The sequence below is a fragment of the Tachypleus tridentatus genome, chromosome 7 (genome assembly GCF_004210375.1).
Source record: "Tachypleus tridentatus isolate NWPU-2018 chromosome 7, ASM421037v1, whole genome shotgun sequence".
In the NCBI taxonomy this organism is placed as follows: Eukaryota; Metazoa; Arthropoda; class Merostomata; order Xiphosura; family Limulidae; genus Tachypleus; species Tachypleus tridentatus.
Window position 1 is genome coordinate 45062613 of NC_134831.1, and position 19445 is coordinate 45082057.

Below are 19445 nucleotides of genomic sequence, written 5' to 3' on the forward strand. Positions count from 1 at the left end.
TAAGGGTAATTATTTTGATCTTTGAAATCCTAACTGGATGAGATCAGCTTCAGAACTTTCGACTTTTAAATATGGCAGTCGTTACTAAGAAGGTATACTAATCCATGTTGCAGAGAGAGATACCGAAAATGAATTACAAAACCACTCATTATACTTTACCACATTGATTTTATTTCGAATTATGTATTTTAGAGTGACTGGGTGATGTTGCATAATAACCTCCATTTTGTACATTCCATAAATGTACAAAAATATTATAAGAAGCTAAACCTAGATGACATCGCACCAGAAGGACATAGATAAACGGCAAGATTACGAACGTTTAAATTCAAAATCTTATGTTGGATTATCAAGAGTGAACTGTGTGGATTTAATTAGTGAAAAGCTACACAGTGGACTACCTGCACTCTGAACACTGCATGTTTGATCTAAACCAACATTACGTACAAGAGTTTTAAAAGTTTTATAACGATCACCTAGAATACATAAACATAAACATACGCTTACTTATTACTAGTTAAGAAGGGAAGACTGGAGCTCTTTCTACCATTCATTATTCACAATAAACCTATTATTTATCATAGCTTTAGTACATCTTTATGATACACGTTAAATAAACCACTACCAATATCTTCTGATTAACCATTCTCATTTCATTTCGAGTCCTGGGTTTTAGATGGTGACATGTAAAGATATTCGGGAGGAAACTTATTTTTAATGAACTAATTTATGCTTAACGCTAAAATTGACTATATATTCTATGTACGAGGGCTGTTCAAAAAATACACGGACTGTTTGAATTGCGCGGCTCCAGTTGGTTCCAGGGGAATCCGCTTGGTGTCGCTAGGTTCGCACAAATCAGCTGATTACGACGCCATTTCCCGATTGCAGATATCTTCATTTGTGTATTAGCTACGCGGTTTTAAGTGAAGTGCGATTTTTTCGTTTGGTGGTTTTCAGAATGAATGACCTGAAGCAGCAACGACTTGCTGTGAAAATTTGTGTTAAACTTGGAAAATCTGCGCCTGAAACTTTTGCTATGCTTAACACGGCTTACGATGATGTTGTATGAAGCGTACGGCATGTTTCAAGTGGCATGAACGTTTTAAGGATGGTCGACAGTCCATTGAAGATGATGAGCGTCCTGGACGTCCTTCCACGTCAACTGATGACCCACAGGTCGACAAAATCAACATCCTGGTGCGGGCAAATCGACGTCTGACTGTCAGGGAGCTTGCTGAAGAGTGTGGGGTATCAGTTGGATCTTGTTACGAGATTTTGACCGAAAAATTGAAGATGCACTGCGTTGCTGCGAAATTCAGCCCTCAGAACTCGTGAGTTTTTGGCCAAACACTCGATCACTGTTCTCCCCCCCCCCTACTCACCTGACCTTGCTCCTTACGATTTTTCTTGTTCCCCAAACTCAAAAGACCCTTGAAAGGAAGAAGATTTGAGACGATTCCCGATATTAAGGCAAATGCGACGAAGGAGCTGGAGGACATTACAAAAGAAGCGTACCAGGACTGTTTCAACAAGTGGAAACACCGTTGGGATAAGTGTGTGCGTTGGGGAGGAGAGTACTTTGAAGGAGTCCCAGACCTGTAACTTCTAAGTAAAGTACATTTTGTTTTATGACGTCAGTCCGCGTATTTTTTGAACAGATCTCGTAAATTATATCACAATTTTACATAATGTATGTATATATATATTATTCAATTTTATGTTAAATTATATACACGATAACAAGAATTTGTTGGTAAGAACGAGATGAAGTATTTCAATCTCAGAAAAAATATCAACTTGTAAACAATCCTATGTTTAAAGTTCATGAGATACAGTAAATAATATAAGACTAATCACTATGACATCTTCAACAAATTCTTCAAGAACGTTTTGATTTGAAATTCACTCTTCTAAGTGGCTCTTAAAATATCCAATCAGAGTCAAGTTACAAGCTATTGCTTATTACCAAAATCAAGTGTATTTATGCTACAAGTCAGTTACAAGGATAACTTTCCTTGTAGATTTATCTTCCAAGTTTTAACACCAAAAACTACACCTATTCCATCATCACGACTTCTGTGCTGTTTGTCTTTTTACACTGCTTATCTCGGATAAACTATCACTGCAGACATAAAAATTATCTGATTATTATCCGAAACGTAGAATAAATAGTAGTGTCCAGTACTCATAAGACCTGCTAATTAATAACTAAATTTACAATTTCGTAAAGAAAATCAGCTAAAAGGCTGTTGCGGTAGGAGAAAACCGAACACAAAAAAGTGAAAAAAAACTAATGTTAATAATGTATCTCGTAACTGATGAAACGTTTTAAGAAAAGTAACTTACAGGTATGTTTGTGTTTTCATCTGAACAGAAGTTAGTATGAAACGGTACTTCGTGCACGAGTCATAAGTTTCCTTATCACTCGTCGTCCGAGGAAGTATGGCTTTACGGTGTTCATTGATGTTCCCAACTATTGCAACTATAGGAAGTATGTCCTTCTCGAACCTTGAGACAGTTCGTTGGGTTTTCATTAATTACAGTTTCCACCATTGTAGAGTAGCAAATTATTGGTACGCCGGAGCACCAAATATGACTTTTGTTTTGTTTGTTTGTTTTTGAATTTCGTGCAAAACTACGCTAGGGCTACCCCCGATAAGGATAACCAGTCTTCACAGTTGTTGACGGCGAATATTTGGTACAAGTACTATGAAAGGTCACAAAATAAAGGTCAACTGATCATACATAAGTGATTGGAAAAGGTAAAGCATTCAAAAGGTTAGTTTCAAACATCATCAAAAACTAAGTGAAACGTTAAACAGCATCTGATGTAGCGCAACCTAAGAACGTTATTCAAAATATAAAAGTCTTCATAATGTTTCAACGTGAATCTTGTGAAATGAGGGTATTTAAAAAATAAATAAATTGTAACTTTAACATCCCGATCGAGTCATTTGGTCTTCTCCTCCTCTTCTGGTGCATATTCACAGATCAAGTTGCTGTTGTTTTTTTCTATTTCAACATCAGACTCCTAGATAAAACTTTCATTAATTAACAACAAATATGATAACTGAATCTCCCGAAATATCGTGAAAATAAAACATGACAAGGAAGAAAAATCAACAGTATCCCAAGTATGTTTTAGAAAAAAAACGATTATAATTATAGCGATATTAGATACTTTTCACGTGTAACGGAATTTTTAATACTCTATATAATTCATAACGAGGGAGAAGTGACACATTTGTGTCGTTGTTGCTTTTATTAGAAAACTAGTTTTGCACTTATCTAATTAGAAGAAGCAAATATATCTTTTTAAATTAACCAAATTTCAAACTAACTCTTTTTGAGGTAAAAAAAGAAAAAGAGACATGCATTATTGTATCAAAAAATAATAGCAGTTACCATGATAACTGATAGAACACGTCACTAAAACCCAGGTTTGATAATTCGAATCTTTCCAAGTTGGCGTGCACCCAACTGCAGCAGTTTCATCATGCACTAACACCCAAAGTAGACCACCATCATATAATTGTACATCGGCTCTCGCTGCTGTTGCCAGAAATAGCAAAAAAATTCTAAACAAAGAAAAGAAAACAAAACAAAACATAAATGTAATTATTATCGTTTAAATTCTAACAGGTTAAGGTCCACTTGAACTCTTATAAGCTTAAAATATGACTATCATTGTAAATCCACATGATAATTGTTGCTGAGTGAGCATTGTAGCATAAGTATTATTGCTAAGATCGTAACCCCACTCGACTAAGTAAAGAGTAGCCCCTCAGTGGCTCAGCGATATGTCTACGGACTTACAACGCTAAATTCCGGGTTTCGATAGCCGTGGTGGGCAGAGCACAGATAGCCCATTGTGTAGCTTTGTGCTTAATTCAAAAACAATAACAATTAAAGAGTAATTCCTTGCGTGAGTGACATACATCCTGTGGGGAATGTTTAACTGGTTTTTCACCCTCCTTTGTTAAATCAAACTTTAAAAGCTGGCGAAAAAATGGAACCAATAAGTCTTCTTCTGGTTACAAAAATCACGGAATACTTCAGTTTTCTACTTTGCTCTTGCCATTTCGCTTTATTAATTCATTACGAATTTCAAGCCAGCACTGACATTTTAGATTTGAAATATGTAGCGTTAATTTTGTTCGTTGGACGTTTTTCAAAGCTACTCGAAAGTTATCAGTACTAGCTGTCCCTAATGTTGATGCATATGACTACAATAAAGACAGGTAGTCAACACCACCCTCACTTAGGCTACTCTTTATCAAAGAAGAGTGTAATTAGTCGTAACATTACAAAATCTCCGCAACAGAACAAGCGAACATATTTGGTGACAGGTTTTGATTCCGCGACCTGCACTACTCTAACCACTAAGTTATGTCAGGTCTCGATGGATTAATAAGAATATGAAAAAAAAAACTCAGTTCAACATTATTTGCATCAAAATATTAGAAGTATCAACTAGTTTTATTCAGTTGCAAGTTAACTCTAGAGACTTCTTTTGAAGAGCTGACGAAAGATTACAAACGATGTGGAAGAATCAGTATTATAGTATATCACCAAAAAGCAATACTTTTCTCAGTGTTATGTCGTCTCTCTTCACGACAAACTGAGCACGTAATCTTCTCTCAAGAGTTCCAATCTGTTGTGCAACTCGTAATCTGAGGGTGGCGGGTTCGCGCCCGCGTCGCGCCAAACATGCTCGCCCTCCCAACCGTGGGGGCGATATGATGTTACGGTCAATCCCACTATTCGTTGGTAAAAGAGTAGCCCAAGAGTTGGCGGTGGGTGGTGATGACTAGCTGCCTTCCCTCTAGTCTTACACTGCTAAATTAGGGACGGCTAGCACAGATAGCCCTCGAGTAGCTTTGCGCGAAATTCAAAAACAAACAAACAAACCAATCTGTTGTGATCTAAATACACTTTTCACAGCATCGTGCTCCGTCAACTGCCTAATGAGCACAGCTTACTATACGAAGTTATTAGTCCCTAACAGAATTACAACTTTCAACTTGAACAGCAGTATATACATTTTAGACTAGACTGTTAGAATATACAACCTCGAATTCAGGGATAGCTGTCCATAATTCCGAACTACTGACCTAAGAAATGCATATTAAAACATTCAGGTCAGAATCCTTGGTATTCAGGTATAAACGTCTCTAATTCTGAGCTGCTGATGATTGGCGATGGGTGGTAGGTTGCTGCTAAGAGTCCTCTTACCTACTCTTTAAATCCGACATTATTTTATAGTTACCATATAAGTTTACCATAAGTCTTTTTTTTGCATAGTTTAGATCAAAGAGTTCCTAGTTCATGGCTCGCTGCCACTTCATAGAAGTCACCCTCCGCATTTACGAGCCGTGAATAAATCTCAAGAATGATAGTGAAGTCCTGCTATTCGATTAGAGTTGCCCAAGAGATGACGATGTGTGCTGATGACTAGCTGCCTCCAATCTATTCTATAGACGAGACAACTAGAAAATACAACAGCTTTCTCTGGCTTGAAATAGAACGTACCTACTGGTTTATCTACATAAAATGTGAAAGCTCACGGTATCACAACGCTAAAATTTGGGGCTCGATGACCAACAGTGGGCATAGCACTAATATCCTACTAATGACAATAATACTTGTTTCGTCTCTTTATACATCAGCGGCTTATGACACTAGAATTCTAGGTTCGATTCTTGAGGTAGATACAGTGTAGATAACCAGACATTTATGAATTCCATTAAACTAAAAGTCCGATTTATCTTTTAGCATTTTACAGAAACGTTATCACTTGACTTTTTTTAATAATACTAACATTTAAATAATTCATTTTAACAGTATCTGTGTTGTATGTTTAAATTGAAAATTCATGACTTCAAATAACAAAATCTTATTCTTACCCCAGAAATAGGTTAGTTCTTATTCCATGTGTTGCAGACAAGAAACCTAGTTTTGTAAGTTTCATTCTGACCTTCAACACCAATTTCTAGTTTCTTCTATAGCTACAAAATATCTCTACATTCACAGCATTAATGCAGGGGCTTACTTTCAGCCATTTAGCCGACTTTGCGGAATAAGTATGTGACGTTGATGTTTTCCAGTCAACCAAGACATCATTGGTTATGAAAGAACTGGTTGTATAAAAAAATGTAATTTATGTGTTACAGCATTTTAAATTAGGCAATGCTGCTGAGTTAATATTTACAAATGTCATCAAATAAGCTGGCTTAATGCTGTTACAACAAATTCGAAACTAGTGTAAAAAATATTTTAAAGCACTTTTATAATTTTCCAATTTATAAAAACTGAATGTGTTAAAACATGATTTGAAACCAATATTGGTTAAAAATTTAAAAACTTGTTTCCATCTAATCTGTATAAGAACTGAATGTTTTAAAGTTATAACATCAACTTAACAAAATAAGTAAAGAAAGAGCTTGTCTATAACATGTTTTTCCCCAAAACTTATTGTTTGTTTATTTGTTCAGAATTAGGCACAAAGCAACACAATGCGCTATCTGTGCTCAGAACACCACTGATATCGAAACCCAGTTTTTAGCAGTGTGGGTCCGCAGACATGCCGCTGTGCCACTAGGAGGACCCAAAAGTTGAATTTATTTTTTTAAAGGCTCTGATGTTCATGTGTAACTTTTCAGCAAATCACGTTTCTCTAGATGCTACGTTATTTAGCTATTAATCAAATAATTCCACTCTTTCATAATATATTTCCATACGTATTTGTAAGCGCTATAATTAACACATTGTGCTATCGTCAACCATACAGTTTATATTATTGCAAGCGGCTAGCAGAGTGTTTTACGTACTTTAGTAGCAATCTATGGGGAATTCGAAAGTTTGCTTTGGTAGTTGGTGTTTATTGTTAAACACAAAGCTATCTGTGCTCTGCTCACCATAGTTTGTCATTTTGAACTGATAGGCAAGAGTATTCACCGAAATATCATGGGCTGCTCCAAATAAATAGTGATTTGATTGTGATAACGCACCCCCAAAATGTGGAGAATGGTTTTGCAGCAACAGGACGCAAACCAGGGATCTTCAGATTAATATTCCGACATTACAAGTTCGGCTCAAAAGTGACTGAAAAATGTAAGATTAATATAAATGTGTAATTCATGTAACCTTTACCAAGACTATCACAGAAAGTGTTTTTTTATTTCTAAACTTGTGCTCAAAGCTACGCAAATGGGTCTCTGCTCGTAATCATCTCTAATTTTATATTTTTAGTTTCTTTGTATGTAATTAAGCACAAAGCTAAACAGTAGGATATCTATGCTATGCCCACTACGAGTATCGAAACTCTGTTTCTAGTGTTGTGAGTCTGTAGACATACCACTGTGCCACTGGGAGGGGGGACATTGAATTAACAAAGTGAAGGGAAGCAGTCAATCAATATTCGCCACCGCACGCTCTTGGGGTATTACTGTCTGATCGAATAATAGTATTTAAGCGTTACTGTTATTTCGAACCCAAAGCGCCGAAGTGTAGAGTGAGTTTCTATGGCAACGAGTCGCGCGAACCATGTTTTTTTTTTGTTCAATATGTCCCTAACGTTTTTCATCAGAGAGAGTAAGTAGCAGCATGAAAAAAATGGGATGCAAATCGTTTTTACATTTTGTTTAATGCATCAATAACTTATCTACTTTCTACCAGAAATAAGGGGTAGCAAATAATAAAATTGGAATTTAGTTTGATTTCTGTTCAACGTTTTTCATCAGAAACAAGGGCCAGCAAGATGAAAATAATAGCATGCCATAAATAAATCTAGCTTTTCACACATAATAGATCAGTAAAGGAAACTTATCGTATATTCGAACACTCTGAAAACAAGTCTTCATTATTATTGCTTTAATACATATCCTTATTCTTATATGGATAGCAAGAGTTATTATAAATAAGAACTATAAAAAGATTTGATTTAACCTCCATTACCAAATTTTTTACGTTTCTGTTTTGTTCATAGTATTAACACAATATAATTACCACAAACATAAAATAAACGAAGAAAAATGTTTGTTACTTTAATAGCTTTTTTATTAAAATACATTGTACTTACTCCGATTACAAAAAATGAAAAATCTATTTCTCGATCAAAAAGAAGCCAGTGTTTTTTGGTTTTTTTTAGCTGTTAAAAAGCTTTGCCAGTTTACGTTGTTTTAAAAGAGCGCGCATACACGTTGACAGGAATTAAATCACCAGTTACATGTTGCACGTCGTCCTTGACCCTCTATATACTTGCTGATTACAATCGAGCAGAAAATGTCAAGACTGCGATTCCTTCAGTTCATTTTATTTTACGGATATCATCGCAACTAGCAAACATGCAAGTTTATATATACTTAGGGTCGATGGGTTTTGGTTGGCATCGAGTGGTTTTTTACAAATACTAATATCAACAAATCATTCAAATCTGTACAATTTTCCCCTCCAACCCATCTGAGATTTTATAAAGCTAAAAATTAGGTTTCAGTGCTCGCTGTGGGTAGAATACAGTGTAGTTCTGGGCTGAAGGACAAATTTTGGTTGTTTCTGAATTTTCGCGCAAAGCTACACGAGGGCTATATGTAATGGCCGTCCCTAATTTTGCAATGTAAGACTAGAGGGAAGGCAGCTAGCCATTACCACCCACTACCAACTCTTGGGCTACTCTTTCACCAACGAACAGTGGGATTGACCATCACTTTATAACGTCCCCGCGGCTGAAAGGGCGAGACATTTGGTGTGACGGGGATTCGAAGCCGCGACTCTCGGATTACGAGTCGAGTGCCTTAACCACCTGGCCATCCCGAGCCGAAGGACAGATTAAGAAACCTACATGAATATTGAAAATCGAACCATGTTACATAGTTATGAATCAATTTCAAACTTACTTTTCGGTCGTAGATCAATACGACAACCAAAAAAAGCATCACGGGATATCAGATACCGATAAAAGTAGCCAATAATGAATCATAAGTTTAAGATCATTTCCTTGAAATAAATTTACTGTTGGTCCTATGGGCATATTTTGTCATATTATTGTAATATGAACCATATTTGATGATGCAATATGCTTTAATTTTAATTTTCAAATATTTCACTTCTAATAATTTAACAAGCTCCTTAAATTTTCCTCGCATAAAGGCCCAGCATGGCTCGGCGGTTAAGGCGCTCGACCTCCGTTTGGTATTGCTGGCGCAAAGACATATAGCTCATAAAAGGAGAACAAATGTCTAGTAGATTAATTTACTCTAATCCTCTAGTCTTACACACTGCTCGATTAGAAACTGCTAGCGCAGATAGCCCTCGTGTAGCTTTGCGCGAAATTCAAAATAAATATTCCTTGCAAAAAAAAAATATTCCTTGCAAAAACAAAAGCGTGTAATAACAATAAGCTCACGCAAGAGGAAAGAACACAAGAAGGGATGCGTCCCTCTTAACTGCGGTTAGAAACCGTTCACAAACAAAAACCCACAGATGCCTGTTACCTTGGACAAATTTCTTATATCTAACGTATCTGAATTTTCATTTAAATACATCAAATAAAATGATATGTATTGAATTCTAAAAGAGTTCCTAAATACAGATACATACATCCATACCCTCCCTAGTGGCATAGCGCTATGTCTGCGGACTTGTACCTCTAAAACTGTTTGCTTTTGAATTTCGCGCAAAGCTACACAAGGGTCAAAATTGAACTAAATTAGAAAGAAACAAGGTATATGATATTGATTGTGGAGAATATAGAAATCCTGAAACCTCTAAAACCATTACTGCTATATGCAGCTGTAATTTTTTCCATACTTCTTCATAGATTTCAAATCTGAAAAAAAAAAAAAGTTCTGAATAGTAGAGTCAAGTAGTTTATTTTTACCAATCAACGCTTTCTGGGACGTAATATTTCAAAATTTGGATATGAAGCCAAGTGAAAGTCGGTTTTTCGTGACCGAGGTTTTTAATTAATTTCGATCTTTTAGGAAAGAACAATGAATTAAATTATTTCTGCAGTTTATATGTTTCTGAAAAGAAATACGAGAGAAAGTTTACAACCTATACTGTCTTGTTACTCTGAATGATAACTCAATGCAAACTGATCACATGTATGTTTAAAGTAACAAGTTTATAAAAAAATAAATAAATATGGAAAATTAAAACGACCGAATTGTCTTTATTAACGTACACTTTATCTTGCATTATTTCAGTTTTATTCTAACTCTTCTAGCTTACTTGTGATCATAATTATTAAAACACTATCGATATCACCACTCTTCATCAGTGTGAGTGCATCATCAGCAAATCTGAAAGCTACGTTCAAAACAGTTAACCTCCCTAGTGATTACTGATGTTACGTTAGTAAAACTCGCATGACGTAGACAAAAAAAAATATATCTTTATCAGGCTTAAAATATATTGAAATACAAAAGAGCACGAGTGTGTGTGTGTATTTTTTTCTTATAGCAAAACCACATGGGAATAACTGCTCTGTCCACCAAGGGGAATCGAACCGCTGATTTTAACGTTGTAAGTTCATAGACCTACCGCTGTACCAGTGTGAGACAAAAGCATGAGACAAGAACATGTAATAAAGTGAGCCTTACTAGATGTACAGTCAAGTGAAGCTCATCAGATGTACAATCAAGTTAAGCTCTTCAGGTGTATGGTCAAATGAAGCTCATCAAGTGTATATCAAGTGAAGACAATAAGATGTAAGGTCAAATGAAGCCCATCAAGTATGAATGTGATTGGTCAAGTAAAGCCAAACAGATGTATAAAATAATAAAATAAAGAGAATAAAATGTGCAGTCATGTAAGGTCTATCAAGTGTGTGGTTGTGAAGATAATAATGTGTGTGTGGTTAAATGAAGTTCATCAAGTGTGTGACTAAATGAGCACAATAAAGTGTGAGGATAAATGAAGTCTATTACAAATGTGGTTAAGTGAAGATAATCAGGTGTGTCTTAAATAAAAACAAGATGTATTGATAATAAGGTCCATCAGATGTGTGAGTAAGTGAAGACAATCAGGAGTATGATCAAGTGAATTTCATCAGGTATGTGTTAAGTGAAAACCAACAAGACCACAAATTTTATTACTGAGGATAAGCAGCCAATAAACTGAAAAAAAAACAAAAAAACAGTAACATGAATTTGGAATTCAACCAATATAATGTTTTAATGCGTGTTATATTTTATAACCTTTCTTGAATTAACTTGTTACTTTTAAGTGGCATAAAAATTGCCTGTATACATGAAAATTCACTGGTCAGCTTTGGAATGATTTTAAGGAATTAGCCTCCTGAGAAATCTAGCTCAGTATCTTATCATAGCCATTATTACTTAAAGGGTTTAACTGACTGGAATATTCAATATTTTTAAAGTTTCCTTTTTATAATGACACATTTTGATTTAATACAAAATCACAGGATTGCTTACAATTGTGTTTGTTTGTTAAATTCCACACAAGTCCACACGAAGACTCCTACGCTGTTCGTCGCTAAATTTGAGAATAAGCTCGTCAACTCCACCAGCTTTTAACCAAGACTGAGATTTGACGTCAATTTTTAATGCACCCATAGCCCGAAGTGTGAAGTATATTTTTATGGCAACTGATGGCGAATCATGAAACCTCATTTAACATTCGGCACTCTAACTAGTAGACCACATTCAACCTTTAAAATTGTGATATACAGCAGAGCTATTGTGAAACCACATCACATGCGCCCGTGTTACTTAGATTTAATATAACTGTGAAACTCAATAAAAATTTTAGATTAAATATAATTGTGAATCACTTGAAAATCCCAGTTGTAATGGTTGTTGGTGGATAAAGAATTACTTCATTACGGTGTGATGGTTGAAGATTGATAAAGAATTATTTCATTAAGGTGTAATGGTTGTACATGTATAAAAGTTACTTCATTAAAATAGGGTGTGTGGAAATGAATAATATTAAAACAAACTTTCTCTAACTCTGATTTTCTGCATTCATCACAACTTGTTTTGTGTGTTGCTAGAAATTAAAGCTATTTATAGTGTGCAAGAGCGTCATCGACACGTTAAACTCACTTAACAGTGTTTTTGTTGTGTTTTTTTTAATTTTGCGCAAAGCTACACGAGGGCTATCTGCGCTAGCCGTCCCAAATTTTGCAGTGTAAGACTAGAGGGAAAGCAACTAGTCATTACCAGCCACCGCTTACTCTTGGGCTACTCTTTTACCAACGAATAGTGGGATTGACCGTCACATATAACGCTCGCACGGCTGAGAGGGCGAGCATGTTTGGTGTGACGAGGATTCAAACCCGCTACCCTCAGACTACGAGTTGAACGCCTTAACCCACCGCCGGGCCACTTAACAGTGAAAGTGATCTTTTGTGTATCAAATATACATATATTCAAGGAGTCTCTTTACTATATGGGATTTATTATTATAACCTTAATTCTCGCTGTCAAGTGAGCGATGTAACAGCTAAACGGTCAGGATAGAAATTCCTAGGATTCAGGTATAGCCATTCTTAATTTTAATTTCTTACTGAAATGAAGACGGCCTGCCGCCTTATGGAATTTGTTAGACACCTTGAACCAAATAACGAGATTAATTTTCCCTTTCTTAACAAATGTAAATAACATTTTAATTAAAAAATTAGGAAGTAGATATGGGAGAACTGAAAAGTAAGGGAGGGGTTGAATAACATTACATTTATAATTTTTAACACGGTTCAACCTCAACGTGGGCGTGACCATCGTTTTGCCAATTCCTACTACGTATGGTTTTTCTTAGTAACTTAGTAACTGTTCAAACTAAATGAAGGGCGTATATAGTTAAATGTATTTGTTGTAAACTTTGTTTGTTTGTTGTTGTTATGAACAAAGGGCTATCTGTGTTCTGCCCACCACGGGCATAAGTCCGCAGATATACAACCGTACCATCGAGGAGCATAGACTTTGTTAACGCAACCGAGCACGCATACATGTACGTAACCAAATTACGTAACCATGACAAAATGCATGGCATCACAGGAGAGTGTTTATATGTGGAAGTAATGAATGAAGCTCCAATAGTCATGCTTTGTTTATGGGATACATTATAGTTATCTTATTGGTAAACAGTGGGTGCAAAAAAAATAGTATCAAAACTGATGATTTTGTAAATTTGTTGAGTATTTACAAAGTATAGCTACTGATAAAGTTCAGTTCAGTTTATCATGGCAGTAGTTTTGGTTTTATATCTCACAAGCCCCAAAGGGACTTGTAGGACAACCAGGGGCGCTCAGCCTCACTCATAATTAAGGTTTGGTTCTACCGGGATAGAATAATGGTATCACTTGGATGATATGATAGATACTAAGTTACTTGAGGTAGTTTGTTTGCTCGTTTGTTTTAAAATTTCGCGCAAAACTACACGAGGGTTATCTGCGCTATTCGTCCCTAATTTTGCAGTGTAAGACTAAAAGGAAGGCAGCTAGTCATCACCACACACCGCCAATTCTTGGGCTACTCTTTTACTAACGTATCACGTTATAACGCTCCCGCGGCTGAAAGGGCGAACATATTTGATGTGATGGGGATTCGAACCCACGACCCTTGAATTACAAGTCGAGTGCCTTAACCAACTGGCCATGTATAAAGAGGGTCAGAGGTAATTTTGATTATTTTGAAATAAAGAAACGTTTCTTAAAAGTAAAAAAGTAATAGTTATTTTGTAGTCTACGCCTAAACTTCTCTGCCTATGGCTACAAATGTAAAAATTTTAAGTTTTTGAAAACAGCATAGGTCTAAGTAATTGTGAGAGTTCTATATGTCATCTTAATATAAAAGTAGTTTCAGACAATTACAAAAGTTTTACTAACTAAATGGTTGACTCAAAAACTATATAATTTTTGTGTTAATTAAAATAGATAAAATAACGTTTCCTCAAAAGAAGTTTAGTTATTTTGTAGAATTTCCGCTTCAAGATACACAGTGAACATTATAATTTTTGAACTGACAAACAACATGTAATGTAGCTCGTACAAAGCAATCACTGATAAATCTTGTTCAATCAAGTAGCAAGATTTGACGCGACCAAGGACGCAGCACGAACCTCACACACTGACAGCTATGCCACGTGTAAACAAACAAATAAAAGAAACATTTCACGCAGGTTAATATACAGAAACACGATACTGATGTTTTAATGGTATTTTCTTTTTCAAAGCACGTTGAGGAACCTTGTGAAAATGTCCAAAATAAAAACTTGTATTAATTAAACGCATAACAAAATTTTACTTCCACGTTATTCTTATTTGTTTAAAAACTGCAAGTACATTCGATTTATATTTCAGGTACAACCTTTTCTGCTGATAAGTAACTAACTGCGTTTAAAACGCACAATCAACGTCACTGTTAGGTTAGATTCGTGTCTTCTCAAAGACAACTGCTGCTTCTACGATTTGCTTAGGTAAGGCTCGTGTCGTTCCCACAATTTAGAAACATATGAACGAGGGTACACACGTAACTCCTACGTTGGTAATGTATTTTTGATTTGATATTTCCAGCCTGTACGTCACAGTGTGCAGCACATAGACATAGGCCCCTAACTTAAATATACTAAACACTTATCAGTTACATTGATACCCTTCACCAAATACCAGAATTTACTGTCACTTTTATAACAACCCTACACTGAAAGAGTGAATCCTCTTCAGTAGCGTATCATGGTTTTAATCTTAAGCCTTCTAATCAAATATCCAGTAAGTTATCTATCAAGTCATGATTCTTAGGAATCACGGCTCAAACTTCAAACCTCCTAATTCGTAATACAACTCGTTAACTAACTACTAGATCAGACACGTTGGTCATAAATGCTTGGCGAATCAAATTCTTGATTTTTGCATTGTTTGTCCGCAAATCTACCAGTGACAAACCGGAGGACATGTGCATGATAAGAGCAACGAATTAGGGAATACTTATTGTGAAATACTTGCTACATTTTATGTGAATTTAAAAAAAATGGATAAATTTCTTTAAATCGTTTAAGTTGCTGATGTAGTCGATTCACCCAATTCCCAGAAACGTACAGATATTAAATCAATGTGACTGTTTAAAGTTATTTATATCAGAAGGTTTGGTTAAGAAAACTTGGCATAAGATCAGCCTACGTTTAAAAGCGCAAAGACGACGAAAGCATACCTCTGGTATTTTGAGATCTAGTTTTGTTGACTAAAATTAACAGTAGGAATGACCAGGAGAAGGATCACATTCACTGGAATAAAATCCAAATTTCTATACATGTAGATAGATACATGGATATGGTAATAATGCTGAACAGTACGACTTTCCGGGATTGATTCAATTGCTGTTGTTAGAAACCTAAAGGTAAGTACTTGTAGTTGCAATTAAAAACATTTTGTTGGGCTGTTGATGTAGGCATTAACCAAGGTTGCAGACTGAAGACGGCCCTGGTATCATCATGGATGCCAGAATTATAGTCAGATCTTCTTACTACTTGGAGATTGTAGCTCTAGAAGTTTTTAGGTTTTGGTCCCACCAGAAGAGAATGTACATTTGATGTCACCAGTATTTAGTGATCTTAGAATTTCTGACAGAACACATCAGGAGCCTATGGCAATAACTCAGTATCTGTCGCATACAATTTCATCTATCAGTGTACTGCCTCAATGTGACCAGTGACTGCAGGCAGACTGGGTTCTACTTATGCTTTTGTAAACAGAGTCAAATGACACTTCTTTTCACAGTTCCAGAACTGGGGGAAATACCTGTAGTTGACAGTAGTGTGGTTATATCCAATGATTCTAGAGCTAGCCTGTTCTTATCGTCCACCAAACAGAGCCTGTATGTCTGAGATGTCATCTATATGTACAGTCCACATCAGCAATACCAAACATCTAAGTTTGAAATTAGAATCTTGAGGAACACAAGGTAATCCTCCATGACTCCTAAGTTACTGAGAAGAAAACTATCCAAAAACCTCCCTTCATGTTGATAAGTAGGAATTAAATAGTCAATCAAAAATAATGAGCATTACACCTTAGGTGACTAGTCAAATAGAAAGGTAGCAAAAACAAGGAAAAGTTATTTAATCTAAGAGTAATTCAGAGCCAAAGATGTGATCAATTGAAATCTGACTGGTCAAAAGATCAACTACAAATGAAATTTCAAACTTGTAATAGTCCAGTTATAAATACTACCTGTTCTTAAACATATTTTATATATACCTAAAATACTGTCAAGTTCAAGCGTTATTTCTATAAACACGTGTACTCACATTTATATTGCACATAGTAAATGTATCCTTTTCTTGATAACAAGAAACCCATTTGAAATAAAAATGTACCTCAGAGCAGGTGGTATAGGTATTACTACTTTTAGTGATAGGGAGAGAACAACGTTTCAACCTTCCTAGATCATCTTCAGGCTAACGTTGTTCTCTTCTTATCAATAAAAGTGTTAATACCTATACCAGCCATTCTGAGATACTTATGTATCCTGAGTGCCTGTGGACATTCTAATCCACGATTCTTCTTTAGTGTTCCTAAGTTAACAAGCATATGGCTGTACTGACCACAACTGCTATGGCAACAGCTAACACAGTTAACTTTCTTGTACACAAAAATCTTTCAGCCATTTTCTGGTGGCTACAAAAACAAATCCTGTGTCTAATGGATCCTGCACAAATAATAAAAACAGGCAAACAACTGTGCAAGTGCCAACCTTTAGAATCTGACTAGAAGAATCTATTAACATCTCACTTCCGTTAGACTTCCTTTCAAATACAATTTACAAAATATGGGAACACTGTCACAACAATTTCATTTGAATGTTACTTTGTTTCATAACATGTATTTCATTTATAGTATGGTGCATTTTAACTGTACCTTGAACTGAAGAAATGTAAAGAAATATTCAGTAAACAGTGTACTTGCAAAATACTTTAGTTCTGTGCACATAAATCTCATTTTCAGTATGACGTACAACACACAAATTGATGTCTGTATTTTAGGCTTTCTACAGATAACTTCACCAACTTGTGAAATTTTGACACATCTAATTAAAAATATCCTTCATAACTAAAAGCATCTTTCATTGAGATCTGTCATCACATTTATGTAACTCAAGAAAAATACATTACCAATAATATTTCTACAATTTCTTTCAGAAGCATTAATGAATGAATGTGTGTGTGTGTGCATATACACAGTTTGTGAAAGAATTAACGAAAAAATATATATTTATACATTGTTCAGTATCTTCTAATAAAGGTCAGAAGCCAGTGTTTATATCTTACCATTCCAATCAAATTCTTTATTATCTATCCCTATTTTGTTTGCTAGTTGTGCTTGCTATGTAATACATGGATACATCACACTTACACCCTTGTGAAAATTAATTGAAACAAATGGTCATTTTACAATATTTTCAGCATGGCGGCCGGTGTAGGCTCGCTGGACCCGCTGATTTCCTTTAATAGTCATTTTTTCACACAGACGGCGTCACTAGTTGTGTTTTGCAGTACGGTCGATCTATTTTTGGGATATATGACGAAATTTTGAGGAATATTATCTCATTCGAAGTTGCGTTAGACTTTTCTCAAAAATGAAACTATTTGTTTTACTGTAAATTAATCGTCTTTCAACCGTCATACACAATGGACGCGACTCCTAGAAAGCGTACAAAGATTGTAACACTGCACGAGCACACCGGCATGGCTTACAGGGAAATCGCGGACGTTGTTGGTGTTAGCCTATCGACCGTCAGCCGTATGATCAAGGCCAAGGTGAGTACCGTATCTATCAGTCCGAAGCGTAAAGGAAGATGTGGCCTAAAAAGGAAAACTAAGCCAAGAGACATTAGGCCTGACATGGCCAAGCGCGTAAGGCGTGCGACTCGTAATCCGAGGGTCGCGGGTTCGTGCCTGCGTCGCGCTAAACATGCTCGCCCTCCCAGCCGTGGGGGCGTATAATGTGACGGTCAATCCCACTATTCGTTGGTAAAAGAGTAACCCAAGAGTTGGCGGTGGGTGGTGATGACTAGCTGCCTTCCCTCTAGTCTTACACTGCTAAATTAGGGACGGCTAGCACAGATAGCCCTCGCGTAGCTTTGTGCGAAATTCCAAAAACAAACAAACAAGCCAAGAGACGACACGTACGTGGTTACGGAGAGTGTGAAAGATCTACGGAATACAAATGCCGCCATAAAAAGAGAAAGTTAAAGGAATAAAAGTCAGCTCTTCAACGGTTCGTCGTAGGCTTCTTGATGTTGGTCGAAGGGCAAGGAGACCAGTCAAGAAACAACTTCTTACAAACTCAATGAAGGAAAAAAAACGGTATCAATGGGGTCTGAAATACAAGAACTGGATGCAAGAACAATGGAGGAAGGTGTTATTCAGTGACGAAACTCATTTCTTCCTACAGGCTCAAAGAAGTCTGCATGTTTGCAGATCTCCAGGTGAGAAACTTCGAGAATCTCACATCAATCAGTTCGTAAAACATCCCTTGAAGATGTTTTGGGGCTTTTTTCAGCTACTATGGCGTCGGAGGCTTACATATCGTAGAAGGTATGATGCGAGGACCACAGTACATCGAAGTTTTGCAGAGAAAAATCGTTCCAGAATTGAAAAAGAGATTTCCAGAAGGATCTGGCATATTTCAGCAAGATCTGGCTTCGCGTCACACATCGAAACTTTTGAAGAATTTTATGACTACAAAGTGAATAAAAGTGCTGGACTGGCCTGGAAACTCTCCGGATTTAAATCCTATTGAAAATCTTTCGGCGATCTGTAAAGAAAGACTTCGGGGAAAAGACTGTACTATGAAAGATAAGCTAATGGAGACCATAATTGATATCTGGTGTCGCAATCCAAAAATTAGTAAAGATTGCAGTCAACTCGTGGACTCGATGCCAAAGCAGATTAATGATCTTCTGAAAAATAAAGGCGGTCATATCATGTATTAATTTGTGATTAATTTTTGGATTCTCAGAAATAAAACGCAAAAAAATGACAAAATCATAATTTTCCGTCTTGTTTCAATTAATTTGCACAAGGGTGTAACTTACTAACTTTTATTACAAAATTCCATGACCCGACATGGCCAAGCGTGTTAAGGCGTGCGACTCGTAATCTAAGGGTCGCGGGTTCGCATCCCCGTCGCGCCAAACATGCTCGCCCTTTTAGCCGTGGGAGCGTTATAATGTTACGGTCAATCCCACTATTCGTTGGTAAAAAGAGTAGCCCAAGAGTTGGCGGTGGGTGGCGATGACTAGCTGCCTTCCCTCTAGTCTTACACTACTAAATTAGGGACGGCTAGTACAGATAGCCCTTGAGTAGCTTTGTGCGAAATTCAAAAACAATCAACAAAATTCCAAACACCTGTACAACACCACGCGCATATATATGCATAAATTACCTTACAAATAAATATGTGTGTATATTAATTACATATA

General features: G+C 36.2%; 1 protein-coding gene across 1 annotated transcript in view; it reads right to left on the minus strand.

Moving 5' to 3' along the window:
* LOC143255567 (salivary peroxidase/catechol oxidase-like) overlaps nucleotides 1-6085 on the minus strand; it is a 39612-nt gene extending 33527 nt beyond the window's left edge. The window contains exons 1-2 of the mRNA XM_076511412.1: nucleotides 5910-6085; nucleotides 3409-3581 (exon numbers count right to left, since the gene is read on the minus strand). Coding sequence (XP_076367527.1) covers nucleotides 3409-3581; nucleotides 5910-5974 — 238 coding nt within the window. The 5' untranslated portion in view covers nucleotides 5975-6085. The remainder of the gene's footprint in view (nucleotides 1-3408; nucleotides 3582-5909) is intronic.
* Nucleotides 6086-19445: the final 13360 nt, after the last annotated feature.